Consider the following 26,133-nt stretch of genomic DNA (forward strand, 5'->3'; position numbering starts at 1 on the left):
TAAGGCATTACCGCGAGTTAGGGGGCCTTCGGTTCCTTCCCGGTAGGAGCCGTGAGCTCTGTGCCCCTGCGCAGGTCAGCCCGCGTCTCATAGCATCTTTCCAAATCCTGGAGTTGCCTCTCGGGAAATTCGGGTACCCAGGGAAAGGCCAAGCCGCTTGGAGCTGTGATTCATCGTTGGGGGATTGCCCACCCTCCAATACCGGTCGGTTTGTCTGCTGCTTTGAAGGGTGGTTGATTGGAGGTCGTACTAGCTGGACCATCGGTGATACAGCTAGAGACGAGAGGTTTTATTCTTGTCTTAGGGAGAACACGGAAACCATGTCTGCACAGCTCTTACCCTCAGGAGAGAACGGAAGTCCTGACTCAGGACCTAGTTTTAGGTCCAAACAGAGGAAGATACTAAACCGACTCCTGGAGAGAAACACTTCCTTCACCAGTACCGATCTCCCTAGAACTCCAGTGAGCAAAGTCGCTGATGATTCCGCAAACCTAAGCATTTTGTCTGGGTAAATCTAATTCACTTTTCATACCTTATCACCTTTTTGCTTTTCCAAAAGCTTTTGGATTGAGGAGATGCTGGAGATGGTAGATCATGCGGATGCTGGGGACCAGACCTGGGGGCTCCAATATGCAAAACATGTGTTCTAGCCTTTTGAGCTTCTCCCTTGCTCCTTTTGGCTGATTTAAAAAAATATTTCTGGTGGGATGGAGAGATAGTACAGTGGACAGGGATCTTGCCTTGCATGTTCCTGACCCGGCTTCTACCCCCAAGATTCCATATGGTCTTCTGAACACTGCCAGGTGTAATTCCTGAGTGTAGAGCCAGGAGTGACCCCTGATCATTGCCAAGAGACACCCCCAAACTTAAAAAAAGTAATAATATATTATTATATGATAATTATATATTTATATAATCATAATTTAATATGTAATTATATTATATGATACAGGGGTTGGAGAGATAGCACAGCGGGTAGGGCGTTTGCCTTGCACGCGGCCGACCCGGGTTCAAATCCCAGCATCCCATATGGTCCCCTGAGCATGACCAGGGGTAATTCCTGAGTGCAAAGCCAGGAGTAACCCCTGTGCATTGCCAGGTGTGACCCAAAAAGCAAAAAAAAAAAAAAAATTATATGATACATTGTTATTCTCAATAATATATATCATGATCAATAATACTGATTATTATTATTATTTCTGAACAGGAAACTTAGAGATAATACAGTGTATAGGTTACTTGCCTTGCATGCTACTGACCCGGATTTGATTCCTAGCATCCCATATGGTCCCCAGAGCCCTGCAAGGATGATCCCCACATCCAGAGCCAGGAGTAAACCCTGATCACCACTCTGTGTGGACCAAAAAAAAAAAAAAAAAGTAAAATAAATTATTTACAGCCCAGAGAGACAATTGAGGATATAAGGCTCTTAAACAGACCTGATCTGTGTATGATTCCTAGGCACAGAGCCTGGAATAAGCCTTGAGCACAGCAGGGTGTGGGCTCCCACCAAAGTATTTGAACTTGATAAAGGATTAAATTCTTGCTCTCTTAACTCATTCTCTGAGCCTTTTGAGTTTTAGAATTGTAAGACATAGAAATGATCCTATCCAATCTTACATAAATTTTGTGAGGATCAAATAATGTGTTCTGGGGAGAATCTTTGAAAACTATAGCATTATATCACTTAGTCATGCTCTGACTTTTACTGTTGTTAATGTTCTCTAAATTGTGGTCATAACACGTTTCCATGTTTCAGCTTGCAATCAAAATGGGATAGTTATAGATTTTTTAAAAATGTAGTATTTCATGGGGGCTGGAGCAATAGCACCGCGGGTAGGGCATTTGCCTTGCACGCGGCTGACCTGGGTTCGATTCCCAGCATCCCATATAGTCCCCTGAGCACTGCCACGGGTAATTCCTGAATGCAGAGCCAGGAGTAACCCCTGTGCATCGCCGGGTGTGATCCAAAAAGCAAAAAAAATGTAGTATTTCAGGGAGAAATCAAAATTGTTCAGTGTTCAGGGAAGAAAGTGTGGGGTGAAGATCCACCTTAACAAATAAAGTTTGGCTCTCAGTTAAAAAAAATTATCTTGGGACTGGAGCAATAGCACAGTGCGTAGGGCGTTTGCCTTGCATGCGGCTGACCCAGATTCGATTCCCAACATCCCATATGGTCCCCTGAGCACTGCCAGGAATAATTCCTAAGTACAAAGCCAGGAGTAACCCCTGTACATTGTTGGATGTGACCCAAAAAGCCAAAAAAAATTTTTTTTTCTTAAATATCAAGAGAAAATACGGTATGCATTATTGGAATAGAGAAAAATGGGGGACTTTTCTCAGCTTATTCTGAAGTAATTCCAGAGGCAATTAATATTTTTGGACCTAGTTTAGATAATGTGATAGTCATTTATTGGTGCTTCAGTAAGAAGATAACATGCTATTGCAACCTAATGGGGATCTTGGTGTATTATTTTGTCTCAACAGAGAAACCCCAAAATGTCGCCTTGATCTTTCTAATTTTAGTGTTGGGGAGATGTCTGCCACTCAATTTAGTGCTTCCACAGATATTGATGAAACTGGTAAGGAGGAGATAAAAAGGTCTCAAGGAAAGAAAAGCCTTTTTATTTGTGTTGTTCTCTCCCTTGGTTGCTTTTTTTCTTCCTTCCTCCCTCCCTTCCTTCCTTTCTTCCTTCCTTCCTTCCTTCCTTCCTTCCTTCCTTCCTTCCTTCCTTCCTTCCTTCCTTTCTTTTTTTTTTGTTTGTTTGTTATTTGTTTTGTTTTTTTTTGGGTCACACCCAGCAATGCTCAGGGGTTAGTCCTGGCTCTGCACTCAGGAATCACCCCTGGTGCTGCTCAGGGGACCATATGGGATGCTGGGAATCGAACCTGGGTCAGCCGCGTGCAAGGCAAACGTCCTACCTGCTGTGCTATCACTCCAGCCCCTCTTTCTTTTGTTTTTTGGGTAGTTTGGGGCCACACCAGGCAATGCTCAGGAATTACTCCTGGTTCTGTGCTCAGGAATCACTGCTAATGGGATGCCAGGGATCAAACCTGGGTTGGCTGCATGCAAGGCAAGAGCCCTACTTGCTGTATCATTGCTTAGGCCCCTAAAAGAGAAGTTTTTAACATAGTTCTTATTGAATTAAATTTACTTAGAGAATTGTGACCGGAGAGAAAGTAAGGAAATACTTGTTCAGGAGAGAACCTGGGCTTCTCCAGAGTGGAAAAAACTAAAATGAGAAGTTTTTATTTATTTTTTTTTTCCTATTGGGTCACACCCAGTGATGCTCAGGGGTTACTCCTGGCTTTGCACTCAGGAATTACTCCTGGCGGTGCTTGGGGGACCATATGGGATGCTGGAATTCAAACCCGGGTCAGCCACGCCCTACCCGCTGTGCTATCGCTCCGGCCCCTAGAATGAGAAGTTTTATACCTCTAGTTTACTCTCAGCTGAGGCTAAGAAACCAGCATAAGAAATCACTGTATCACTGTCATCCCGTTGCTCATTGATTTGCTCAAGCGGGCACCAGTAACGGCTCCATTGTGAGATTTGTTACTGTTTTTTTTGGCATACTGAATACACCATGGGTAGCTTGCCAGGCTCTGCTGCGCCGGCAAGATACTCTCGGTAGCTTGCTGGGCTCTCCGAGAGGGGCGGAGGAATCGAACCCGGGTCGGCTGCGTGCAAGTTGAACGCCCTACCCACTGCGCTATCACTCCAGCCCCAGCATAAGAAAATATTAACTAATTCTTTCGTTTGTTTTGTTTCTTGGGGGCCCCACCTGGTAGTGTTCAAAGTTTACTTCAGATTCTATGCTCAGAAATCACTCTTGGCAGGACTGAGGAACCTTATGGGATCCTGGGGATTGAATCCGGATTGTTCAGGTTCAAGGGAAGCGCCTGCCCGCTATATTATCTCTCCAGGCCTTCAACTAATCCTTACACATGTTTTTATAGAGTTTTAACTAGAGGGAGTCTTTTTTATTAATCCACCTTTTTAATATTTGTTTACTCTCTGGTTGTAGGTCACCTGGATTCTTCAGGACCTCAGGAAATACAGTTAGCTGAGATGTAAGTTTTTTTTTTGCTAAATGATCTCCATACTAAAACACTAGTTCATTGATTTTATCTTATGCAAAATCTGCAGAGTGTGGAACATTTCACTTAGGTGTAAAGTGTACTGGAGATTAGATTCCTTCTCTTGAAATTTTTTTGTTTTGTTTTGTTTCTGGGCCACACCCAGTGCTCAGGGCTTATTCCTGGCGCTCAGGGATCACTTCTGTGTTTTTTTTTTTATTTTTTTGCTTTTTGGGTCACACCTGGCGATGCACAGGGGTTACTCCTGGCTCTGCACTCAGGAATTACTCCTGGCGGTGCTCAGGGGACCATATGGGATGCTGGGAATTGAACCCTTGTCGGCCGCGTGCAAGGCAAACGCCCTACCCGCTGTGCTATTGCTCCAGCCCAAGGGATCACTTCTGGTGGGCTTCGGAGACCATATGAAGTGCCAGGGATTGAACCCAGGTCATCAAGGCAGGCACCCTACCCACTGTATTATCACCTGGCCCCTGTTGCTAGTTTTGTTTTATTTTTGGGCTGTAACTACTGTTACTTAGGAGCTACTCTTGGGTTCGTAGGCTTTGTTCCTGGCAGAGCTAGGGAGAACATGTGATGACAGGGATTGAACTTGGGTCTCCTTCATGCAGAGCATGCTTCCTACCCTTTGAACTGTTTCCTTGGCTGAAGCTCTATCACCTTTGATGCATTCCTATATATATGATTATGTTAGTGAAGCAAAGGTCTTTTTACCTAAATTTCTATTTATTTATTTTATTTATTTATTTTGCTTTTTGGCAAACGCCCTACCCACTGTGCTATTTCTCCAGTCCCAAGATAATTTTTTTTAACTGAGAGCCAAACTTTATTTGTTAAGGTGGATCTTCACCCCACACTGAACACTGAACAATTTTGATTTCTCCCTGAAATACTACATTTTTTTCGCTTTTTGGATCACACCCGGCGATGCACAGGGGTTACTCCTGGCTTTGCATTCAGGAATCACTCCTGGCGGTGCTCGAGGAACCATATGGGATGCTGGGAATTGAACCCGGGTCAGCCAAGTGCAAGGCAAATGCCCTACCCGCTGTGCTATCACTCCAGCCCCATAAATTTTTATTTTTTTATTGAATCACCATGAGATACAGTTACAAAGCTTTCATGATTGAGTTTCTGTCAACAATGATCGTACACCCCTCCCTTCACCAGTGTACTTTTCCCACCACCAGTGTCCCCAGTATCCTCCCTGCCACCCCCATTCCACCCCACGTGTCTTTTTTTTAATTTGTTTTGGACCTTACCCTGCAGTACTTGGGAGCTGTTCCTGGCTCTGCTCAGGTATCACTGCTCAGAAGGCCTTTTTTTTAATTTTTTTTTTATTTTTTTTTATTTTTGCTTTTTGGGTCACACCCGACAATGCACAGGGGTCATTCCTGGCTCATGCAGTCAGGAATTACTCCTGGCGGTGCTCAGGGGACCATATGGGATGCTGGGATTCGAACCCGGGTCTGCCGCGTGCAAGGCAAATGCCTTACCAGCTGTGCTATCACTCCAGCCCCTCAGAAGGCCTTTATGTAGAGACCAAATTAGGTTTAGTAGAGGCAGATACCTTAATCTCTGCATTATCTCTTGAGCCTGTGATAAAGATCTTATACCCAGGATGTCACTAACATCTTGCTATACGCACATCCTATGTGTGTGTTACTAGAAACGTATGAACTATGTGGCTTGAGTCATAGTATAGCGGATAGGGTGCTTGTCTTGCACGCAGCTGACCCAGGTTCTGTCCCCGGCATCCTGTATGGTTCCCCAAGCACCACCAGGAGTGATCCCTGAGCACTGCTGGTGTGGTTCAATAAAACAAAATAAGTATAAGGCTCCTAAAATGGAAGTGAGGAAAGTTGAAGAATTGCCCAAGTAGTGTTTGGGGTCTAAATGGTAGTTTTATGTTTCTGTTTTTAAATCTGCAGGACTCATCCCCAGCACCATATAAAATGCAACCCAGTGAGTAACTTTCATTTCTTGGGCTTGGCTTTGTTTCTCAAGTCACAGAGGAAGCTGATGGTCCCGGGTCTCTTGTAGGTACAGCTACTTTGTAGTACTCCCAATGCTCTGGTCCAAGGTCACAGGAAGAAAGATGCAATATGCAACTCATCCACAAAGGAAGAAAAGGTGAGTGTTGACTGGATATGTTGATATTTTAGCAGTTTGCTTTCTTTCTGTGCATCATTTGTATCCTAAGACTTAGAGCTGTTTACAGTTTGCTAGCAAGCAAACTGCATCATTATTAGAAAAATTTCTTGAACTGTTAGTTGTTTCCTTCCTTAAGATTTGACCTTAGGGCTAGGGATGTGGCTCAGTAAAGATTTGATCCTGGGGCGGAAAACTAGCTTCCAGGTCTTTCCCATCAGGTGTGTTTATCACTCCTGGTCAGCTGACAGTTTAATGACAAAATTCTTTTACTGTAGTATAAGGAATTGAAAACACTTATTTAAAGCAGTTTAAGGTAACTTACATATATGTTCATTAGCTCTTTGCATAACTCACATGCAAGTTTTACTTTTTAATTTCTTTTTGTTTGTTTTTGGGGGGCCCAACCTGGCAGTGCTCAGGGGTCACTCCTGACTGCACTGAGCAATCATTCTGGTAGGTTTGGGGGAACATATGGGATACCATGGATTGAACCCGGGTCAGCTGCATGCAAGACAAACGCCCTTCCCACTGTATAACTGCTCTGGTCCCATTTTCCACACACGTGGTTGTGGTGCTTACCAGGGTCGCATCCATTTTAGGTTCTAGTGGGCCCACTTGGTTGTGCTGCTGGCAGGACACTTAGATTTTTTTTTTTTCAATTTTTTGTTGTTTGTTTTTGTTTTTTTGGACTATGTGTGGCTGTGATCAGTGGCTGCTCTGGCTCTGTACTCAGGGCTTAGTCCTGGCTCTGTACTCAGGGCTTAGTCCTGGCTCTGTGCTCAGGGATCACACATGTTGAGCTCAGGGACCATATGGGATGCCGGGGATCAAATCCATGTTGGCCACATGCAAGGCAAATGCCCTACCCTCTGTAATATCTTTCTAGATACCTACCAAAAAGCTTTCTTTTTGATCAAGCTATACTATTGCTCTGGCCCTAATTTGATTTAATTATTATTTTTTCTTTTGTCTTTGGGTCACACCTGACAATGTTCAGGGGTTACTCCTCGCTCTACACTCATGCATTACTCCTGGTGGTGTTTGGGGGACCATATGGGATGCCGGGGATCAAACCCAGGCCTGCCTCATGCATGGCAAATGCCTTCCCCCTTTTTTTTTCTTTTTGGGTCACACTTGGCGATCCACAGGGGTAACTCCTAGCTCTACACTCAGAAATTGCTCCTGGCGATGCTCAGGGAATCATTGTCATTGAACCTGACAATGTTCAGGGGTTACTCCTCGCTCTACACTCATGCATTACTCCTGGTGGTGTTTGGGGGACCATATGGGATGCTGGGAATCGAACCCAAACAAACACCTTACCGGCTGTGCTATAGCTCCAGCTCCCATCTCTAATTTTGTTTTTTAATATGTGTATTTTTTTAATTTAGGAAAACAACAATTTGAAGCCCTTGGTCTGGTGGGCATCGAGAAATCAGAAATTTCAGAAGAAACTAGGAGACCCTTTTATGTCTCCTCTTTCTCTGAGGGTGAGTCTCCTGGCATTGTTATCCAGGCTAACCTGAAGTATTGTGGGGTATGGAATGACAGATCTGGGTTTATGTACCTCTGAAGTGTTTCAAGCTGGTGTGAATGGAAAAACACCTGAGCAGGGAAAGAGTGTGTGTGTGTGTGTGTGTGTGTGTGTGTGTGTAGGGAAAGAGGGGTGTGTGTGTGTGTGTGTGTGTGTGTGTGTGTGTGTGTGTGCAGGGAAAGAGGGGTGTGTGTGTGTGGGTGTGTGTGTGTGTATGGAAAAACACCTGAGCAGGGAAAGGGGTGTGTGTGGTGTGTGTGTGTGTGTGTGTGTGTGTGCAGGGAAAGGGGTGTGTGTATGTGTGTGTGTGTGTGTGTGTGTGTGTATGGAAAAACACCTGAGCAGGGAAAGGGGTGTGTGTGTGTGTGTGTGTGTGTGTGTGTGTGTGTGTGTGTGTGTGTGTGTGTGTGTGTGTGTGTGTGTGTGTGTGTGTGTGTTAGGAGTTCAGGCATCTAAGGCAAGCGTCTTACAGTACTGTCTTTTTGGCTCCCAGAATAAGATAGTACAGAGGTTAAGGCCCTTACCTTGCACATAGCTGGTAGGGTAAAACTAGTTCAAATCCCAGTGCCACCAAGTATGGTCCCCAGCACAGAGCCAGCTATGGCTTCTGAGCATTGCTGGGTGTGCCCTTCCCTCCCCACACACAACTTCTCCTTCATTAAAATGTTTATCTGATTTTATTTGGTTTATCTGGTTTTTGTTTGTTTTGAGTGTTGGGGGTTTTGGCTTATACCCTGCGGTGCTCAGGGGATATTTCTAGGTCTGTGTGTGCAGGGACGACCCCTTTAAGTGCTGGGATGGAATGGGGGGTGGGGGCTGACCCCATGCAAGGCGAGCAACCATGTTCCTGTACTATGTCCCAGCCCGTTTATTTGATTCTGACAGTATTTTCTGCCACATATGAAATGGTTTAACAATAGAGGAAAGTGTGAATAACCAAAATGCTATTTGGGGTTGGAGAAATAGTTCAGGCTGAGTGTGTACTTTGCATGAGTTGGGTTTGGGTTTGATCCCTGGAATTTCGTGTTACCTCAAGCACAGCTCAGAGTGACTCTTGAGCACGGAGCTAGGAGTAGCCTCAGAAACTTTCAGGTGTGACTCAAAAGCACCATCCTCCCAAAAAGAAAAAGGTACATTATAGAGAAAACACACAATTCATATTTTGCCTCTTTTATTTATTTACTTATTTTGGGCTTTTGGGAGCTCTGTGTGTGTGTGTGTGTATGTGCGTGCACGCACACATGTATGAATGAATCCCAGGTTTACTGTGTGCAAGGCAAACGGCTCTTTACCTCATTTCTTTTCAGTCTTAGCTGCATGTAATTTTACAATCTAAAATTTGTATTATGGGGCTGGAGTGATAGCACAGCGGGTAGGGCGTTTGCCTTGCACGTGGCCGATCCGAGTTCGATTCCCAGCATCCCATATGGTCCCCTGAGCACCGCCAGGGGTAATTCCTGAGTGCAGAGCCAGGAGTAACCCCTGTGCATCACCAGGTGTGACCCAAAAAGCAAAAAAAAAAAAAAAAAAAATTGTATTATGTGTGTTTTGTTAGGGGCCGCATCCATCGGTACTCAGGGCTTACTCCTGCTCTGAACTCAGGGATCACTCCTGGTGGTGCTTGGGGGACCATCTGGGGTGCTAGCGTAGAGATCAAACCTGAGTTAGCCCTGTGCAATTCAAGCACTCTACCCATTGTAGTATATCTTTAGTCCCTAGTACTCAAGTTTAAACTCAGGCTCTCATGCTTTCAAGGAAAGCCTCCCACCATTGAGCTATTCCTGGCTCCCCCATAGCTACTGTTACATTACATTGTCCAGGCACTTACTGGCTTTAAAAGACAACGGAGGGGCTGGAGGGATAGCACAGCAGGTAGGCGTTTGCCTTGGATGCGGCTGACTCGGGTTCAATTCCCAGCATCCCATATGGTCCCCCAAACATCACCAGGAATAATTCCTGAATGCATAAGCCAGGAGTAACCCCTGTGCATCGCCGGGTATGACCTAAAAAAAAAAAAAAGACAGCGGAGTCTTGGGGCTGAAGCTATAGCACAGTGGGTAGGGCATTCACTATATCCTGTATAAAATAAAATACATGATTTATGTATTTTTCTTAGAAACTAAGGCTGTCATATTTGATTAGTATTTGTTGGCATATGATTTTAATTCTTTTTTTTCTTTTTGTTTTTGTGTTACACTCAATGGTGCTCAGGGATTACTCCTGGCTCTGTGCTCAGGGATTACTCCTGGTGGTTCTCTGGGAACCATATACGATGCTGGGGATCAAACCTAGGTTGGCCATGTGCAAAGCAAATGTCCTACTTGCTGTACTATCTTCCACCCCCTGAAAGATTCTAATTTTGACAAGCTTGACCTTATCTATTTTTCTTCTGTTTCCTTTGGTCTTTTATTATTTGTTTGCTTTTTTTGTTGTTGTTGTTTTTTTGCCACATCAGCAGTGCTAAGGGCTTCCTTCTGGCTCTGTGCTCAGGGATCACTCCTGGCAGAACTCAGGGGACCATTTGGGGTACCAGAATAGAACTTGTATCGCTGTGTGCCAGGCAAGCACCTTACTTCATTATCTCTCCAGCTGCTGATTGTTCATTTTTTTTGGTTTGAGTCACACCTGACAATTCTCAGGGGTTACTCTGGGGTTGGCCACGTGCAAGGTAAATGCCATTCCCGTTGTACTATTGCTCTGGCCCTACCCACACTTCTCTCTCTCTCTCTCTCTCTCTCTCTCTCTCTCTCTCTCTCTCTCTCTCTCTCTCTTCCCCTCTCACCCTCTCTCTCTCTCTTTTTTTTTTTAGTAAGGCCTTAATGGTGCTTGAGGGCTTTGAGGGCCACTCCTGGTAGTACCTGGGCCTGGGTGCTCAGATACTTGGAGATCAGACTCATGACCTCATGCATGCAGGACATATGCCCCACTCCTTTGAGCTACCTTCTGGGCCTTGTTCCCTGTGCTTTTTTGTCATATTCAAGAGTAATTTCTAGGGCTAGAGTGATAGTACAGCAGGGAGGGCGTTTGCCTTATATGTAACTGACCTAGATTTCATCCCCAGCATCCCATATTGTCCCCCAAGCACCACCAGGCGTGATTCCTGAATGCAGAGCCAGGAGTAAGCACTGAGCACCGGCAGGTGTGGGCCTCCCACTCCCTCCCCACTCCCCCCCAAAAAAAGAGTAATTGCCGAATCCAGTGTCAGCTGCTCTCTAACTTTATAGTTGTACCTCTTACTTACATTTAGGTCTTTGATTTCTTTTCAGTTAATTTTTATTCATAACATAAAGCTCTTAAATAGTATTTAACACTACTAATATATTTGGTAGAACAACGGAAACTTGATGGAGCGTGAAATGAAATATCTGGGCAGTCCCATAACAGTTCCAGGATTGCATAAAAATCCAGAACCCAGAGAAGACCTGGCAGAGGAGATTTCAGGTGAATTGATGGAGTTTTCCCTTGAAGATCAAGATGAGGCCAAGGTAAGTGTTCTTTTTTTTTTTTTGCTTTTTTTTTTTTTTTTTGCTTTTGGGTCACACCCGGCGATGCACAGGGGTTACTCCTGGCTCTGCACTCAGGAATTACCCCTGGTGGTGCTCAGGGGACCATATGGGATGCTGGGAATCGAACCCGGGTCGGCCGCATGCAAGCAAACGCCCTACCCGCTGTACTATTGCTCTAGCCCCAAAGGTAAGTGTTCTTTGATGTTTACTCTAGTTGTTCTTTTTTAATATTCTTGCATACTTTTTTTTTTTTCATTTTTTTTTTAATACCCAGCAGTTCTGGGGGCTACTCTCAGCTTAGTGCTCCCAGTGATATTCAGGACCATGTAGTGTTAGGGAATTAAACCCAGGATGCTGTGAAGCCAGGCATGCACTCCAGCCTTTGGGCCATCACCCCGGCCCCCATTTCTGCATTCTTATATAGTGTTACTTATCTAACAGGTGGCAGCCACTATACTAAGCTGTAGAGTACAGAGATCAAGAATGTATAATCAGACTTGGGAGATGGTGTGAGCAAACCCTGGGTTTGATCCCTGGCACTGCATGGTCGGTTCCCTGAACACTACTTTGGTGCCCCTGGAGCTGAAATAATAGAACAGTGCATAGGGCATTTGCCTTATGTGCAGCCAAACTGGGTTTGATCCGTGCCACCCTATATAGCTGGTTCCCCGAGCCTGCCAGAAGTGATCCCTGAGCACAGAACTAGGAGTAAGCCCCGAGCACAGTCAGGTGTGGCACTTTGGTTAAAATCCAGGCACTTAGCACTGCGGGTATTGCCCCAAGAAAGAGGACATGGTTCTGTGCTCAGACAGGACTCACTGCGGGGACTCTGCCATGTGTGTATGAGGCCCTGGGTTCCATTCTGGGCTCCAGAAGTAAATAAGGAAGAAAGACCTGGTGTGTGTCTCGGGGCCACCTGACTGACAGGGTGTCAGACTCTGTGGCACTCTTCGTACTGACTGTTTGCTGACCAGGCTATGTTACTAGTTTGTAGATCGCCATTGGCGTATTTGAATATTAGGTGGTGCCTCCAGATATATTAGCAGTGGTGGAATAGGGCATGGTTTTTCAGTTACTTTATGATATATCATTAGTCTTTTACATCCATCTCCATATCTCTAAGAGGAATATGAAGCCTGTGGCTTATTGGGTGCAGACTAATAAGTCAAAGATAGTTTCTGAGGCATTTAACATTTCTGTATCAACTTTGTTTCCTTGAAACAGTACGTGTAGGATTATGTGGGTATTTTTGTGGGGTGCTCACAGTTTGCTGCACTCAGGGGCTACAGGGGCGTCATGCCGTGCCTGGCCTTGAACTGGTGACCTTGCAGGCCAGCCCTTTCAGCCACTTCTGTGACTCCGGAATGCTTTTTTAATTAATTAATTAATTAAATTTTTGCTTTTTGGGTCACAACCCAGTGATGATCAGGGGTTACTCCTGGCTTTACACTCAGGAATTACTCCTGGCGGTGCTTGGGGGACCATCTGGGATGCCGGGGATTGAACCCGGGTTGGCCGTGTGCAAGGCAAACGCCTTACCCGCTGTGCTATCGCTCCGGCCCCTTAAATTTATTTTTTAAGGGAACTATGATATTGTGGAATTAAAATGCTTGGATTATAGTCCTCATTCTCTTGTTTAATGTTATAGCAATCAGAGAAACAGTGGACTGTGCTGCAGCTTTATTTCTTCACTCTTTGAAAAAGGAGAGCAGGGCCAGAGTGAGAGTACAGCGGGCACTTGCCTTGGATGTGGTGGACGATCCCTGGCATCCCATATGTTTCCTTGAGGGCTGCCAGAAATGATTTCTGAACACAGAGCAAGGAGGAACCCCTTAGCATCCCTGGATGTGGCCCCAAAGCAAAAAAACAAAAAATGGAGAGCAGGGACCAGAGCAATAATATAAGATTAAGGTGCTATATAGGTTTGAATTCTGGCACTGCCAGGAGTGAGTCCTGATAACAGAGCCAGGAGTAAGCCCTAAATGTGACAGGCCCCAAAACAAAACAAAACAAAAATGGGGGCTGGAGAGATAAATCAAAGGGCTAGAGTGCATACTTGGCACCTGGTTTGATCCCTGGCAAAACTTGGAGCAAGCTCCAAGCAGCACTGGGTGTGTGTCCCCCAAAGAGAAATCTGGAGAGCAGGAGAGCCTGGGGCCTGGAGACACTGCTCGGGGCCAGGGGGCTTGATGGCCCGCACACTGCATGGACTGCCGCTGAGCGAAGAGCGGGTGTAGGCACTGAGCTCCCAGGCCGTGGCTCAAACACTGCTCTCTGCGCGAAGGGTGGATGGCATGAGGATAACATGTAATCTCAGGCCAGAGGTTTCAGCAGGTGTGGTGCTGGCCTTGCATATGGCTGACTAGACTTCGGTCCCTGGCACTTCACATGGTTCCTTGAGCCCTGCCAGGAACCATGTGGCAAGGTCCTGATCAAGGCTGGGGGTGGTCCAGAAACAAAACAAACCCAAAGACAATAATACTAAATCTCAATAGAATTGATGTGAATAAGATAAAAATATTAAAAATAATTCATAATTACGTATTCATTATTGTTAATAAACATGTAAAGGCCAGAGAGAGATCTCAGTGGGCTAGAGCACATGCTTTGTATGCAGGAGACAAAACTTCGATTCCCAGTGTTGCATGGTACCACAAACACCACCAGGAGTAACCCCTGAGCACTGAGCTGGGAGTAGCCCTTTGGTACTGCCTACCGAGTGTGGTACAAAAACAAAATGATGTAAGTGTAAGCTCCAATGGCATTTAATAAACACTGTTATTGTTTACTGTATGTGTTATTGCTTATAATAAGTACTGTACAATAACTGAGGACATTGTAATTAAGACAGCATGAAGCTATATTATCTATTCCAGAAGATAGACAATGTAAGAAAACATACGGTACAGGATGACAGAAAGTGAAATTACTGAGTTATAGTGTGATATGAAAAAGTGACTGTGGACTTAGGGTACTACTTTTAACTTTAACCTGAGTAGCTGGAGAACTGTAAGACTATTATTTATATAGAAGGGTGAATTGAAAGTGAGTAATGTATTCTGTTTTGGACATTTTGAGTTAGAGGTGATAACAGGAAATTTAAATGGAAATACTGAATCCGGAGTTGGAATCACCAGGAGCGGAAATCTATATTTTAAGACCATCTGCATAGAGCAGAGAATGAAGACTGATGACTCCAAGTTTAAGGCAAGAGAAGAAGCTTGTGAGGGAGTGAGAGTCACTAGCAGCCGCAGCCGCGTGAGGAAGTAGATAGAGGAGTAACAGCAGAATCAGGAAGGAGAGATTAGGGACACAGGTAGAGTAGAGAGGTTGTGGGGTTTTTTTTTTGTTTTTTTTGGGGGGGGGCGTCACACCTTGCCTCTTGCAAGGCAAATGCCCTACCTGCTGTGCTATCACTCCAGCCTGTGATAGGAGTGATATCAGGGAGATAATAAGCCCAGAGCACAGTGGGTGTGTCCAAACCCACTCCCCTTCCTTTTTTTTTTTTTAATATTGCTTGGGGCCAGAGAGTTAATTCATAGGGCAGGACACTTATTTTGCAACTGGCCCACCCAGGTTCAATCCCCAATACCCCATATGGTCCCCCATGCCCTGCCCAAAAAAACCAGAGAAACAAACAAAAACCATATTGTTTATAAGAGAATGAGCAAAGGAATATCTGTCTCTTTTGGCCTTCAGCTGCCTCCCATCTAATTTAAAACTTTACTAAATGTGTATAGGAGTGCCACCTTACTGTGCTCAGGAGATCATACGTGTTGCTGGGGATTCGAATCGGGGTGGGCCACATGCAAAGCAAGCACCTTATCTGCTGTTCCATCTCTCTGGCCCCACAATTTCTTTTCTTTTTTTTGTTGAGGGGGATGGTGGAGGCATATTTGAGGCCATTTCCAGCAGTGCTCAGAGTTTACTGCTGGTTTTGTGCTCAGGAATTACTCCTGCTGGTACCGGGTACCTTATGTGTTGCTAGGCAAAGTGCCTTACCCACTGTACCGTCTGTTGAACCAAATGGCGTCATTGAACTGTTGCAGTTTACCTGAGTGTCATGAAGGAAACCTTAACAGATATGATAGGGATTGAGATAAACATGAATAGGAAACTTTTTTTTTTTTTTTTTTTGCTTTTTGGGTCACACCTACTGATGCTCAAGTGTTACTCCTGGCTCTGTGCTCAGGAATTATTCTTAGCAGTGGTCCGGGGACCATATGGAATGCCAGGGATTGATTGAACCTGTCTTGGCTACGTGCAAGGTAAATGTCCTACCTGCTCTGTTATTGTTCCAGCCCTAGAAAGAATTTTTTTTTTTGTTTTGTTTTGTTTTTTGGGTCACACGTGGCAATGCACAGGGTTTACTCCTGGCTTTGCACTCAGGAATTACTCCTGGTAATGCTCAGGGGACCATATGGGATGATGGGAATTGAACCCGGGTTGGCCGCATGCAAGGCAAATGCCTTACCCGCTGTGCTATCGCTCCAGGCCCAGAAAGCAATGTTTTAATTGGAATAATTAGGAAGGCCATCTCAAGCAGGCTAGTTTCGAATAGATTAGTGAACTGCTACTGAGGAGATTCCATGGGGGAATGTCTCCTGCAAGGTAGGATGAGTTGGTCTTACTGTGAAGCAACCCTGTCTAAGGGGAGGAGTAGGAAATTATTTTACTAGACATGTTGGGGCTTGATGGTTGCTTGGACAAAGGTTAATGATGGAAACAGAAATGGATGAATTAAAAATAAATTTTGGGAGTCGGGGCCCGTGCTCGGCTCCGGCCGGCCGGGTTTTCGGCCCGGGCGCCCATGCCCCTGCAGAGCCGGTGGATGTGGAACAAGCGGGAACCAGAGACAGCTTTAGGAGTTGGGGTTCCAGCAAGTGCTTGCACCCATGTATGGAGACTGTGAACTAAGCTTTTGCCCCACGCCGGCTAACGGAGGAAATAACCTTCCTTCTTGGTCTCTCTCCCCTCCGGGAGAAGGCGTGGTGTCCGACATTTTGTGGGTCCGTTGAGAAGGTATGAACTTTGGCGCGGAAAAAAAAAAAAATGTGTGCTTTGAACTTGAAACAGCCGCGGGATACAGGGCCAGCCCCAGTCGGGGCCCGTGCTCGGCTCCGGCCGGCCGGGCTTTCGGCCCCGGCGCCCATGCCCCTGCAGAGCCGGTGGATGTGGAACAAGCGGGAACCAGAGACAGCTTTAGGAATTGGGGTTCCAGCAAGTGCTTGCACCCATGTATGGAGACTGTGAACTAACTTTGGCTACATGCTGTTCCAGGAAGAGAAATGATTCATTTTCAAACTTAAATCTTCTTGGACTTAATTACTATAATACAGAAATTGTAAACCGCGCGGCCGCTACCGCCGCCGCGCGACATTTTATCTCTTCATTCTCATCAATGGAAAACTTATTATCAAATATTTCCCTATTAATAGAGCTGTATTCTTAGGGGATAAATTCCAACAAAAATAGTGAGTCTGTTTTGAAACTCTAACAACAATAGTGAGTTATGTGTTGAAATTTGGAATGTAATCAAGGTAAAGAGAAAAGGAAGTGAAATTATCACTCACCCAGGGGGTGGGTTGGGGGGTGAGGGGTGGGATGTAATCTGTTTTTTTCTTTTGTTTGTTTGTCTGTTTTGTTTTTGCTTTTGTTTTTGTTTTTATTGGTAGTGGAATATGGGCACTGGTGAAGGGATGGGTGTTTGAACATTGTGTAACTGAGATATAAGCCTGAGAACTTTGTAACTTTCCACTTGGTGATTCAATAAAATAAATTAAAAAAAATAAATTTTGGATAAACAATCAAAAAGACTTGATGAGTTAGATGTTGGTTGCAAAGGAAGAGTGGAATCAAGAATGACTTTCTCTTTTTTTTTAAATTTTGGGGCCATAACTGACAGTGCTCCGGGGATTGAACTCAGGTTCCCTCATGGGAAGCAAACACTTTAGCCCTCTAGCCCTCTGAGCCATCTTCCCAGCCCAAGAATGACTTTTGATTTAAAGTGTTTTGTTTCACAAGAAAATAATCAGAGGATGGGGCCGGAGCAATAGCACAGCGGGTAGGGCGTTTGCCTTGCACGCGGCCGACCCCCGGGTTCGATTCCCAGCATCCCATATGGTCCCCTGAGCTCCGCCAGGGGTAATTCCTGAGTGCAGAGCCAGGAGCAACCCCTGTGCATCGCTGGGTGTGACCCAAAAAGCAAAAGAAAAAAAAAAGAAAGAAAATAATCAGAGGAAATTGATATTTAATTTTTGTGTGTGGCCTCAGAGATTGCATGAAGAGACTCTCACATGCAATTTAGGAACTCTATCTTTGAGCTCTATCCCTGGTCCCCAAATTCCAAATACAGCAATCTGTTTGCTCTGAGATACACACACATACGCGCGCACACGGACACACCTTTTTCCTCCCGTACCACATGCATCCTGTCCCCTTGTCCCCTGTGCCAGAGATTGAACACAGGTCCTCACCACATGCAAAACAAGTACTGTATTGCCTACCTCATCCTGGTTCTCTCTGATATTCACATAATCTGCGGCCCTTCTTGTTCCGCTGCATAAAGTATTCCTGCTCCTCCCCAAACATCACCCCCTCTTCAATCTATGTCCTGTTCATTCAGTAATGCTGAAGATTCAAAGTCTTTCAGTGGTGCTTACATTGTAGTGAGAAGAAAATTAATACCTTTACAATCTAGCTGACGATAAAAATATTGTAGTCAATGCTTGCCTTGCACGCATGCAATCCAGGTTTCATCCCCAGCACTGCATGTGGAACACCACCTCCCCCCGGCCCCCCCAGCCCTGCCAGGAATGATCTCTGATTGAAGAGCCAGGAGTAAGCCCTGAGCATAGCCGAGTGTGGGTTCAAAGACCAAATCAAACCAAAGCAAATATGGTAAAAAGCAGGGGAAGGAAATAGGGGATACCAGGCATGACACTGACCCCCCACCCTCCACCCCTGCAACACTGTCTATGGAATTTTTGTGGACCTTAACCATGGTGCGGGAGGTCACGTGGGGAAGAATTGGCATGTGCAAGACTGTCAGCTGGAAGGTTTGGTTTGACTAGAGTGGAAGCCTCTGGGGGAGATCCTACGTTAGTCAGGGAGAACAGCAGTCAGACAGACACTGTGCTTGCCAAGGGCCCTGCTTCTACAGCTTGTGTTCTAGGAATCTTGAACCCAGAAAAAGGTGGATTTTAGTTGGTAGGTCTGGGAGAGGCCTGGCATCTGGTAGTCTGCATTTCTAACAAGTGCCTAGAGGTTCTCAGTTAGTCTAAAGGCATTCTGTTTTTGGGTTTCTTTTGAGCCATTCCTATTGTTGCTCAGGATTACCAGCAGGCTCAGTGCTGGGGTTAGGGTTGGGCCTTGCAAGTACCCAGAGGACTGTATGTGGTGCCAAGGATCGAACAGGGGTCAGCCACATGCACGGGTAGCACCTTAACCCCCGTACTACCTCTCCGCCCCCTGAAGACACACTTTGAGTAAAAACCTAGAGCGTTGCTATTCTTAAACAGGCATCTTTGAACAGAAGCTCTCTCCATCGCTCCCCTTCGTTGCCGGAGAATTTGAACAGGCCCGGATGGAAGCAGGTGGTAAAATTCAAGAACAACCTATCACCAAATAAAGTGGAAAAAAAGCAGTGCTCTAGCCACAAAGAATTCAGAGTGGTAAGAATGCTTTTTTTTGGGGGGGGGGGGTTCACACTCGGCAATGCCAGAGGGATTACTCCTGGATCAAGCGCTCAGGAATCACTCCTGGCGGTGCTCAGGGGACCATATGGGATGCTGGGAATTGAACCCGGGTCAGTCACGTGCAAGGCAAAACCCTACCCGCAGTGCTATCACTCCAGCTCAAGAACCCTTTTTAAAATGTGAACCTGTCTGATCTTCTACCTCGTCTTCTTTGCTTTTTTTCCTACTTGCTTTTACTTTATCTTTTTGTTTCTTCCATCATCCGTTTCTAGCCATATATAAAATAAATACCTGTACTGTACTTTAGGGAATGGTATAATTGCATTGTCTTCCCAGTGTGTGCGTGCGTGCGTGCATGCATGCGTGCTCATTCGTATTTACATGTACAGTGCGGGGGACCACACCTGGTAGATCAGAGTGTGCTCTTTTTTTTTTTTTTTTTGCTTTTTGGGTCACACCTGGCCATGCTCAGGGGTTACTCCTGGCTCATGCACTCAGGAAATACTCCTGGCGGTGTTTGGGGGACCATATGGGATGCTGGGAATCGAACCCAGGCCGGCAGCGTGCAAGGCAAATGCCCTACCCGCTGTGTGGTATTGCTCTAGCCCCTAGTGTGCATATTTTAATGGGTCTTTACTTCTTCCATTTCTTGGTTTTTAAATCTTTAATGTGATAACTGGGGCTGAAGAGAACCTTGTCATTTTCAGAGTGTAGGTCTAAAGAAGACCATCTCTCTCTGTGATATTAGTATCAGTCAAATGCTTGAAGAAGATTTTAACCAGGGGCATCTGATTGGTGATTTCTCCAAGGTGAGTTTAATTATTCTTATCATATATATATTTTTATTCATAAAATATATATTTTAGCCGATCTCTCTCTCCCTATCACTTGGCAGTGCTCAGGACCACTCCCAGTGGTACTCATGGGACCATACAATGCTGGGTATAGAAGTCTGGGGTTCCCACATGCAAAGCATATGTTCTAATTTGTGTTCTGTCCACTCCCCCCATTCTAAATTTCAGTGAGTTATCACTTATTTATTTTACCACATCTGGCTGTACTGAGGATTTACTTCTTTTTTTTTTTTCAATTAATTTTTTTATTGAATCACCATGACAATAGTTACAAAGCTTTCAGGTTTAAGTCTCAGTCATATAATGATCAAACTCCCATCCCTTCACCAATGCACATGTTCCCCCACCAAGAACCCCAATATACTCCCCTCCCACAACCGCCCCCCCCACCAGAGTGGCTAATGATCTTCACTTTATTCTCTCTATACTTTGAATACATTCAAATATTTCAACAGAGAACTGACTATTATTATTATTTGGAATTTTCCCCCAACAATCAATCCTGCTGGAAAGGCATCATTTGATAATTTGTTTTCCATGGCTGAGAAACTGACCTCACATGCTAGGGGAAAAGGCAGCTCAGATAGAGAAGGGAACACCAAATAGAGGATGTCGGGAGGACCCATTTGGGTAGGAAGATGCGAACTGAAAGTAGACTATAGACCAAACATGATGGCCACTCAATACCTCTATTGCAAACTACAACACTCAAAAGGAGAGAGAACAAAGGGGAATGCCCTGCCGCAGAGGCAGGGTGGGGTGGTGGGGGATTGGTGGGGGTGGTGAGAGGGATACTGGGATCATTGGTGGAGGTGAATGGGCACTGGTGGAGGGATGGGTAAACAATCACTGTATGAGTGAAATGCAAACACAAAAATTCATAAGTTTGTAACTGTACATCACAGTGATTCACTAATAAAAAATTAAAAAGAAAAAGGGAAAAATAAAGAGAATGAAGATTATGTGATTTCTGTTATTTTAGCTCAGTTCACAGTCTAGATGCATTTCTGTAAGAGGTCTCTGGGTGCCAAAATGGGTTAGTAGACCTCCTGGGTCATAGTCTTTAAGGAGCAGAGGGGCCGTGTCGTGCGTGACTGCTCCGGATCTCATCTGGGCCTGAGGATTTACTTCTAGCTCTGTTCCTGGGTACTACTCCTAGCATTGCTCTGGGAACCATATGGGATGCCAGGGATTGAACCCTGCTTGGCCGCATATTTTGCTTTGATTTTTTTTTGGTTTGTTTGTTTATGGTGCCAGGATTTGAACCCAGTCTCCTTTATTTGAAGCAAGTGCTCTATCCATGGGCCATCTCTGTGGCCCCTACTTCTTTTTTTTTCTTTTTTCTTTTTTTTCTTTGTGGCCCCTACTTCAACAATTGTTCCATTTTGGGGTGCCAGGGATCATCCCAGGCATTAGACATGCAAGGCTGGTGCTCCACCACTGAGCTATGCCTGGCCTCATTTTATCATTATTATTGGGAGGGGAGGTGCTTGGGCCATACCCAGCGGTGCTTGGGTTATTCCTGGCTCAGGAATCACTTCTGGTGAGCTTGGGGGACCATTATGGGATGTGGAGATCGAACCCAGGTTGGCTGCATATAAGGCAAGTACTCTTTGTACTATCTTTCTACTCCCCTCATTTTATTATTTTTAATAGCGGTATGGTATATCATTTCTTTAAACACCCAGATTTCTTTTTTTTTTTTTCCTTTTTGGGTCACACCTGGCTCTGCACAGGGGTTACTCCTGGCTCTGCACTCAGGAATTATCCCTGGCGGTGCTCAGGGGACCATATGGGATGCTGGGAATCGAACCCGGGTCGGTCGTGTGCAAGGCAAACGCCTTACCTGCTGTGCTATCGCTCCAGCCCCAAGCACCCAGAATTTCTTGATAAAACTATTCATGTAGGATATTTACTTTTACAACTTCTCTTTATGAAACTATACCAAGATCGACGTTGTTGCCAAATCTGGAACTTCTGTTGCATTCTTATTTGGTTTATGTGGATTAATTCTTGAATTGGAATTGCTACATGTATACCTTCTAGAGACCACCAATTTTTGAAAGCATCTGGAGTTATAAAGGTTATTTTATATATTGGAAAGAAGGACAATATATGCGTCTTTGATCTCAAATTTGGCTACAGAAAACTTGCTATTTTAGCTCTTGGGTATTTCTAGGTATGTGTGCTGCCAACCGTATCAGGGAGACACCCAGATCTGAAGTACATCAACCCAGAAACAGTAAGCAGAGATTTGGAGATGGTAGCTGGTTACATAAGCTACCATCTGGTCTATTCTGTCCCTAAAACCCACACTCTGTTTGTCTTTCTTTCATCATGTTCACTCTTAAAGACTTCCCTTTCTCTTTCTTTAGTCAACTTTTTTTTTTTTTTTTTTTGCTTTTTGTGTCACACCTAGCGATGCTCAGAGGTTACTCCTGGCTCTGCATCTCAGGAATTACTTCTGGCAGTGCTTGGAGGGCCATATGGGATGCTGGGAATTGAACCCGGGTTGGCCGCGTGCAAGGCAAACGCCCTACCCACTGTGCTATTGCTCCAGCCCCAGTCAACTTTTGTTTTAACTAAACGAAGTATCCAATGTCCTGGAAGGAGAGAGTGGCAGAAGGTGGAAAACATAATTATTTGGACATCTTATGTGTTGTCTGCCCACCACTTGGAATATTTTCCTTTTGAATGCCCGGATTTTATTCTGGCATATGTTTTACGAAAATATATCACAGTGAACATATAGTGCTACAATTAGTTTTAATAAGGCATTACCTCTAGCAACAAGAAAATATCTATAATCCTTTTAATGGCTATATAATATTCTGCTACACAGCACATTGTTTCTTTTTTTTTTTTTTTTTTGCTTTTTGGGTCACACCCGGCGATGCACAGGGGTTACTCCTGGCTCTGCACTCAGGAATTACTCCTGGCAGTACTCAGGGGACCATATGGGATGCTGGGAATCGAACCCAGGTCAGCTGCGTGCAAGGCAAATGCCCGACCCGCTGTGCTATCACTCCAGCCCCTACACAACACATTTTTAATTAAACCAAAAGCTCCTTTTGTTGAATATATCATCGATTTGTAATCTATTGTTACTCACGGAGTCCTTGGAGGTCTCCTAAAGGACTGATGCCAGCCCACCTGTTAGCCCACGTAGTCTCCCTGGTGTCCTCATTCTTACCAGCTTTTTGTCTTCTCAAAAAGGCCACTTCCTATTTCACCCTTTCTGTAGGATGGGGCTGAATCGTCGCCCTCTTTGAGGTCCCGATGAAAGGACTGACGATGGGGCGTCTAACTCTGGAACCGGGTCCTCACTCACAGTTTCTCTGCAGGTGGCTGCCTTATTGTCAGGGAAGTTTCAGGATCTGATTGAGAAGTTTTATATCATTGACTGCCGCTTTCCATACGAGTACCTGGGAGGACATATCCAGGTGAGATGACATTGGGAACATTAACAGGGAAGGGGGCAGAGTTCTTTATTGTGGACAAAGGTGTCCTGAGCCAAGGTAGTATGTGATGCACTTCTTTGTTCTCGTTTTTGCTTCTGTCTACCTTGCACAATTTTTTCCCTATCCCCTTCTAGACTAATCTTTCTTTTCTCTGTAGGAGCCAAGAATGCCTAACAAAAAAGAAAAATAGTAATCCAAGCACTGAGAATCATTTTGCAAACAGTTTGTCTAGACATTCGCCACAGTGGTTCCTTACACTCTTGGTTATTTAGTTGGATGAAAATTTATTGAGTACCTACTACATCCTCTAGAGGAAGATAGAGATATTGTGATCTTCTGTCCTGGACATGATTATAGTCCATTTTTCCTGGCCCAAATACCCCAATATAATATCTGTTATATTTCAGTGTAGACACAGTCCAAAGTGCATTAAAAATTGCTTTTAGGCCCGAGATATGGCTCAAGTGTAGCCTTCCTGCCTAGAATACATGAGGTCTTGAGTTTGATCCCTGGTTCCACATGACCCTGATCACCACAGGATGTGACCCTGCAACTAAGAAAACAGAAATATTTAAAAAAAAAAAAAAATTCTTCCACAGGGAGCCTTAAACTTGTACAGTCAAGAAGAACTATACAACTTCTTTTTAAAGAAGCCCATTGTTCCTTTAGACACCCAGAAAAGAATCATCATTGTGTTCCACTGCGAATTCTCTTCCGAGAGGGGTCCTCGAATGTAAGTGGCTACACAGGGCTGGGTGTGGGTGGACCTGGATATCGATTAGAGGCAAGGAACCTCCCAGACCCGTTTCGAGACTGACTCACAGAGTGACTGGTCTCCACTGCAATTTGAAGAGTGTGAGGGAGTTGGAAAGAAGGGTTTTTTGCAGTTCAAAAATTGGAGCAATAGGGGCTGGAGCAATAGCACAGCGGGTAGGGCTTTTGCCTTGCACGCGGCCGACCCGGGTTCGATTCCCAGCATCCAATATGGTCCCCTGAGCGCTGCCAGGGGTAATTCCTGAGTGCAGAGCCAGGAGTGACCCCTGTGCATCATCGGGTGTGACCCCCCCCAAAAAAAAAATTGGAGCAATAAAGGGGAAACAAGGACTGGGGAACACGCACCCGTGGAAGAAAGGAGCAAGAGTGACGCCAGCTGGATGTGGCTTTGCAAAAATGGACCGATCCGGAGGCCGTTCCTCGGGCCAGCACTGAACCTGTTCTTCCTCCTCCTGCCAGTGAGCGGCCCGAGGTGTCCTCGCGTTGCCTCACTCCACCCACCCATCTCTGCCTTGTCCCTCAAGGTGCCGCGCTCTGAGGGAGGAGGACAGGGCTCTGAACCGCTATCCTGCCTTACACTACCCAGAGCTGTACGTCCTCCGAGGAGGCTACCGAGATTTCTTCCCAGAATATACGGTAAGGCTTGGGTCCGAGGGGGAGTCCAGCCTCGGGGAGCCAGCTTTAATGGGCAACTCCTGGGCCCCCAGGACCCCATGAGAAGACACCGCTGCCTGTCTGAGCTGCGGCCAGCAGCAGCTTGATTCTGTGGCACTTAGAGGCCGAGTTCTGGAGCCCAGAGTCTCCCTTACGCAGTCCCCTACTTCCAGGAGCTGTGTGAACCCCAGAGCTACTGCCCAATGCTTCACCAGGACCATAAGGCCGAGATGCTGCGGTGTCAAAGCCAGAGCCGTGCCCGGGAAGGCGAGCGGCAGCTGCAGGAGCACATCGCCTTACTGGGGAAGAACGGGAGCTCGTGAAGGAGGACCGGCCGCGGCCACCTGGCCCCCACAGACACTGGCAATTCTGCGTGCAAGGAGGCCACTTCCTGTGCAGCTACACCTTAGATGGTTAGAAGATACCCGTGAAGCAATGAGGTCCCAGGCCTGGGCATAGGTTGCGTTTCACTGAGCCGTTGGCAGGCTGGAGGGAGCGTCCTGGCAGGCGCCCTGCAAGGCGGTGTGCAGCCTGCAGTGCAGGGAGATCGCCGAAAACGGTGCCTCCCTCTTCTTGACTGCTCGTGTCTACCTCCCGCAGGGCTTCAGGCTCTGCCAGAGAGTTCCTGTCCTCGTTCTCTATGTTTTTTCTAATTTATCTCACCTCTTCTTAAATGGGAAAAAATAAACATTGCAGAATGGGAGATTTATATTCGCGAGCTCACTCAGCTCCTAGATCAGTATGAGGAAGTGATCACCAAGTTAGACTTTCCCGGACATAAAGGTGTGAGCGTCTCTATTCAGAGCTCCAAACGAGGTGTTTTTCTCTTAAATCAGTGGTTCTAAAGAGTTTTAACTTTACGCACTCGGTCAGCATCATCTGAATTTGTGGGAAATGCGTGTTTTCAGATCCACCGTAGATCTGTGAAAACCAGAATTTCTGACGGAAGTGGGAAATCACAAGCTTGAGTTTTTTGAAACATTCCTTTTGGAGGTAGGAGCAATAGTATAGCAGGTAGGGTGTTTACTTTGCATGTGGCAAACCTGGGTTCAATTCACGGCACCCTATGTGGCCCCCTGAACCCTGCCAAAAGTGATCCCAGAGCACAGATCCAGGAGTAAATCCTGAATACCACTGGTTGCAGCAAAAAAGTGTGTGTGTTATTTTCCCTTTGAGGCCAAAGAGGACAGTGGGTAGGGGCGTTCACCTTGCATGCTGCTGACCCAGGTTCAATTCCTGACACCCAGTCTGGCCCCCCAACTCTGCCAGGAGTGATTCCTCAGCACTGAGTCAGGAATACCCCCTGAGCATTCCAGGTGTGCCACCCCGTCACAGATGCGATAAGTACTGATTTGAACCATATGAAAACAGGTAAAATGAAAATTCTGAACAAGGATCAGA

The 26,133-nt window shown here is 45.6% G+C and overlaps 1 protein-coding gene across 1 annotated transcript; it reads left to right on the forward strand.

The window, feature by feature from the left end:
* Positions 1-320: 320 nt before the first annotated feature.
* Positions 321-25,477, forward strand: CDC25C (cell division cycle 25C). Its single transcript, XM_004609985.2, has 15 exons — positions 321-508; positions 2,488-2,582; positions 4,029-4,074; positions 6,030-6,063; positions 6,142-6,231; positions 7,644-7,742; positions 11,116-11,271; positions 18,813-18,965; positions 19,697-19,798; positions 22,023-22,085; positions 23,188-23,286; positions 23,904-24,037; positions 24,603-24,714; positions 24,906-25,044; positions 25,413-25,477. Exons 1-15 carry the CDS (start codon positions 321-323, stop codon positions 25,475-25,477), a joined length of 1,575 nt encoding a protein of 524 aa, XP_004610042.2.
* Positions 25,478-26,133: the final 656 nt, after the last annotated feature.

This window comes from Sorex araneus, chromosome 6, assembly GCF_027595985.1.
Source record: "Sorex araneus isolate mSorAra2 chromosome 6, mSorAra2.pri, whole genome shotgun sequence".
Taxonomy (NCBI): Eukaryota; Metazoa; Chordata; class Mammalia; order Eulipotyphla; family Soricidae; genus Sorex; species Sorex araneus.

What these genes read in the sequence shown, in the direction of transcription:
- CDC25C (XM_004609985.2), top strand. Translation starts at nt 321, where the DNA reads ATGTCTGCACAGCTCTTACCCTCAGGAGAGAACGGAAGTCCTGACTCA. An exon ending in ACCTGGGAGGACATATCCAG is followed by an intron (nt 23,287 to 23,903) that starts GTGAGATGACAT and finishes ATTCTTCCACAG; the next exon opens with GGAGCCTTAAACTTGTACAG. An exon ending in ATTTCTTCCCAGAATATACG is followed by an intron (nt 24,715 to 24,905) that starts GTAAGGCTTGGG and finishes CCCTACTTCCAG; the next exon opens with GAGCTGTGTGAACCCCAGAG.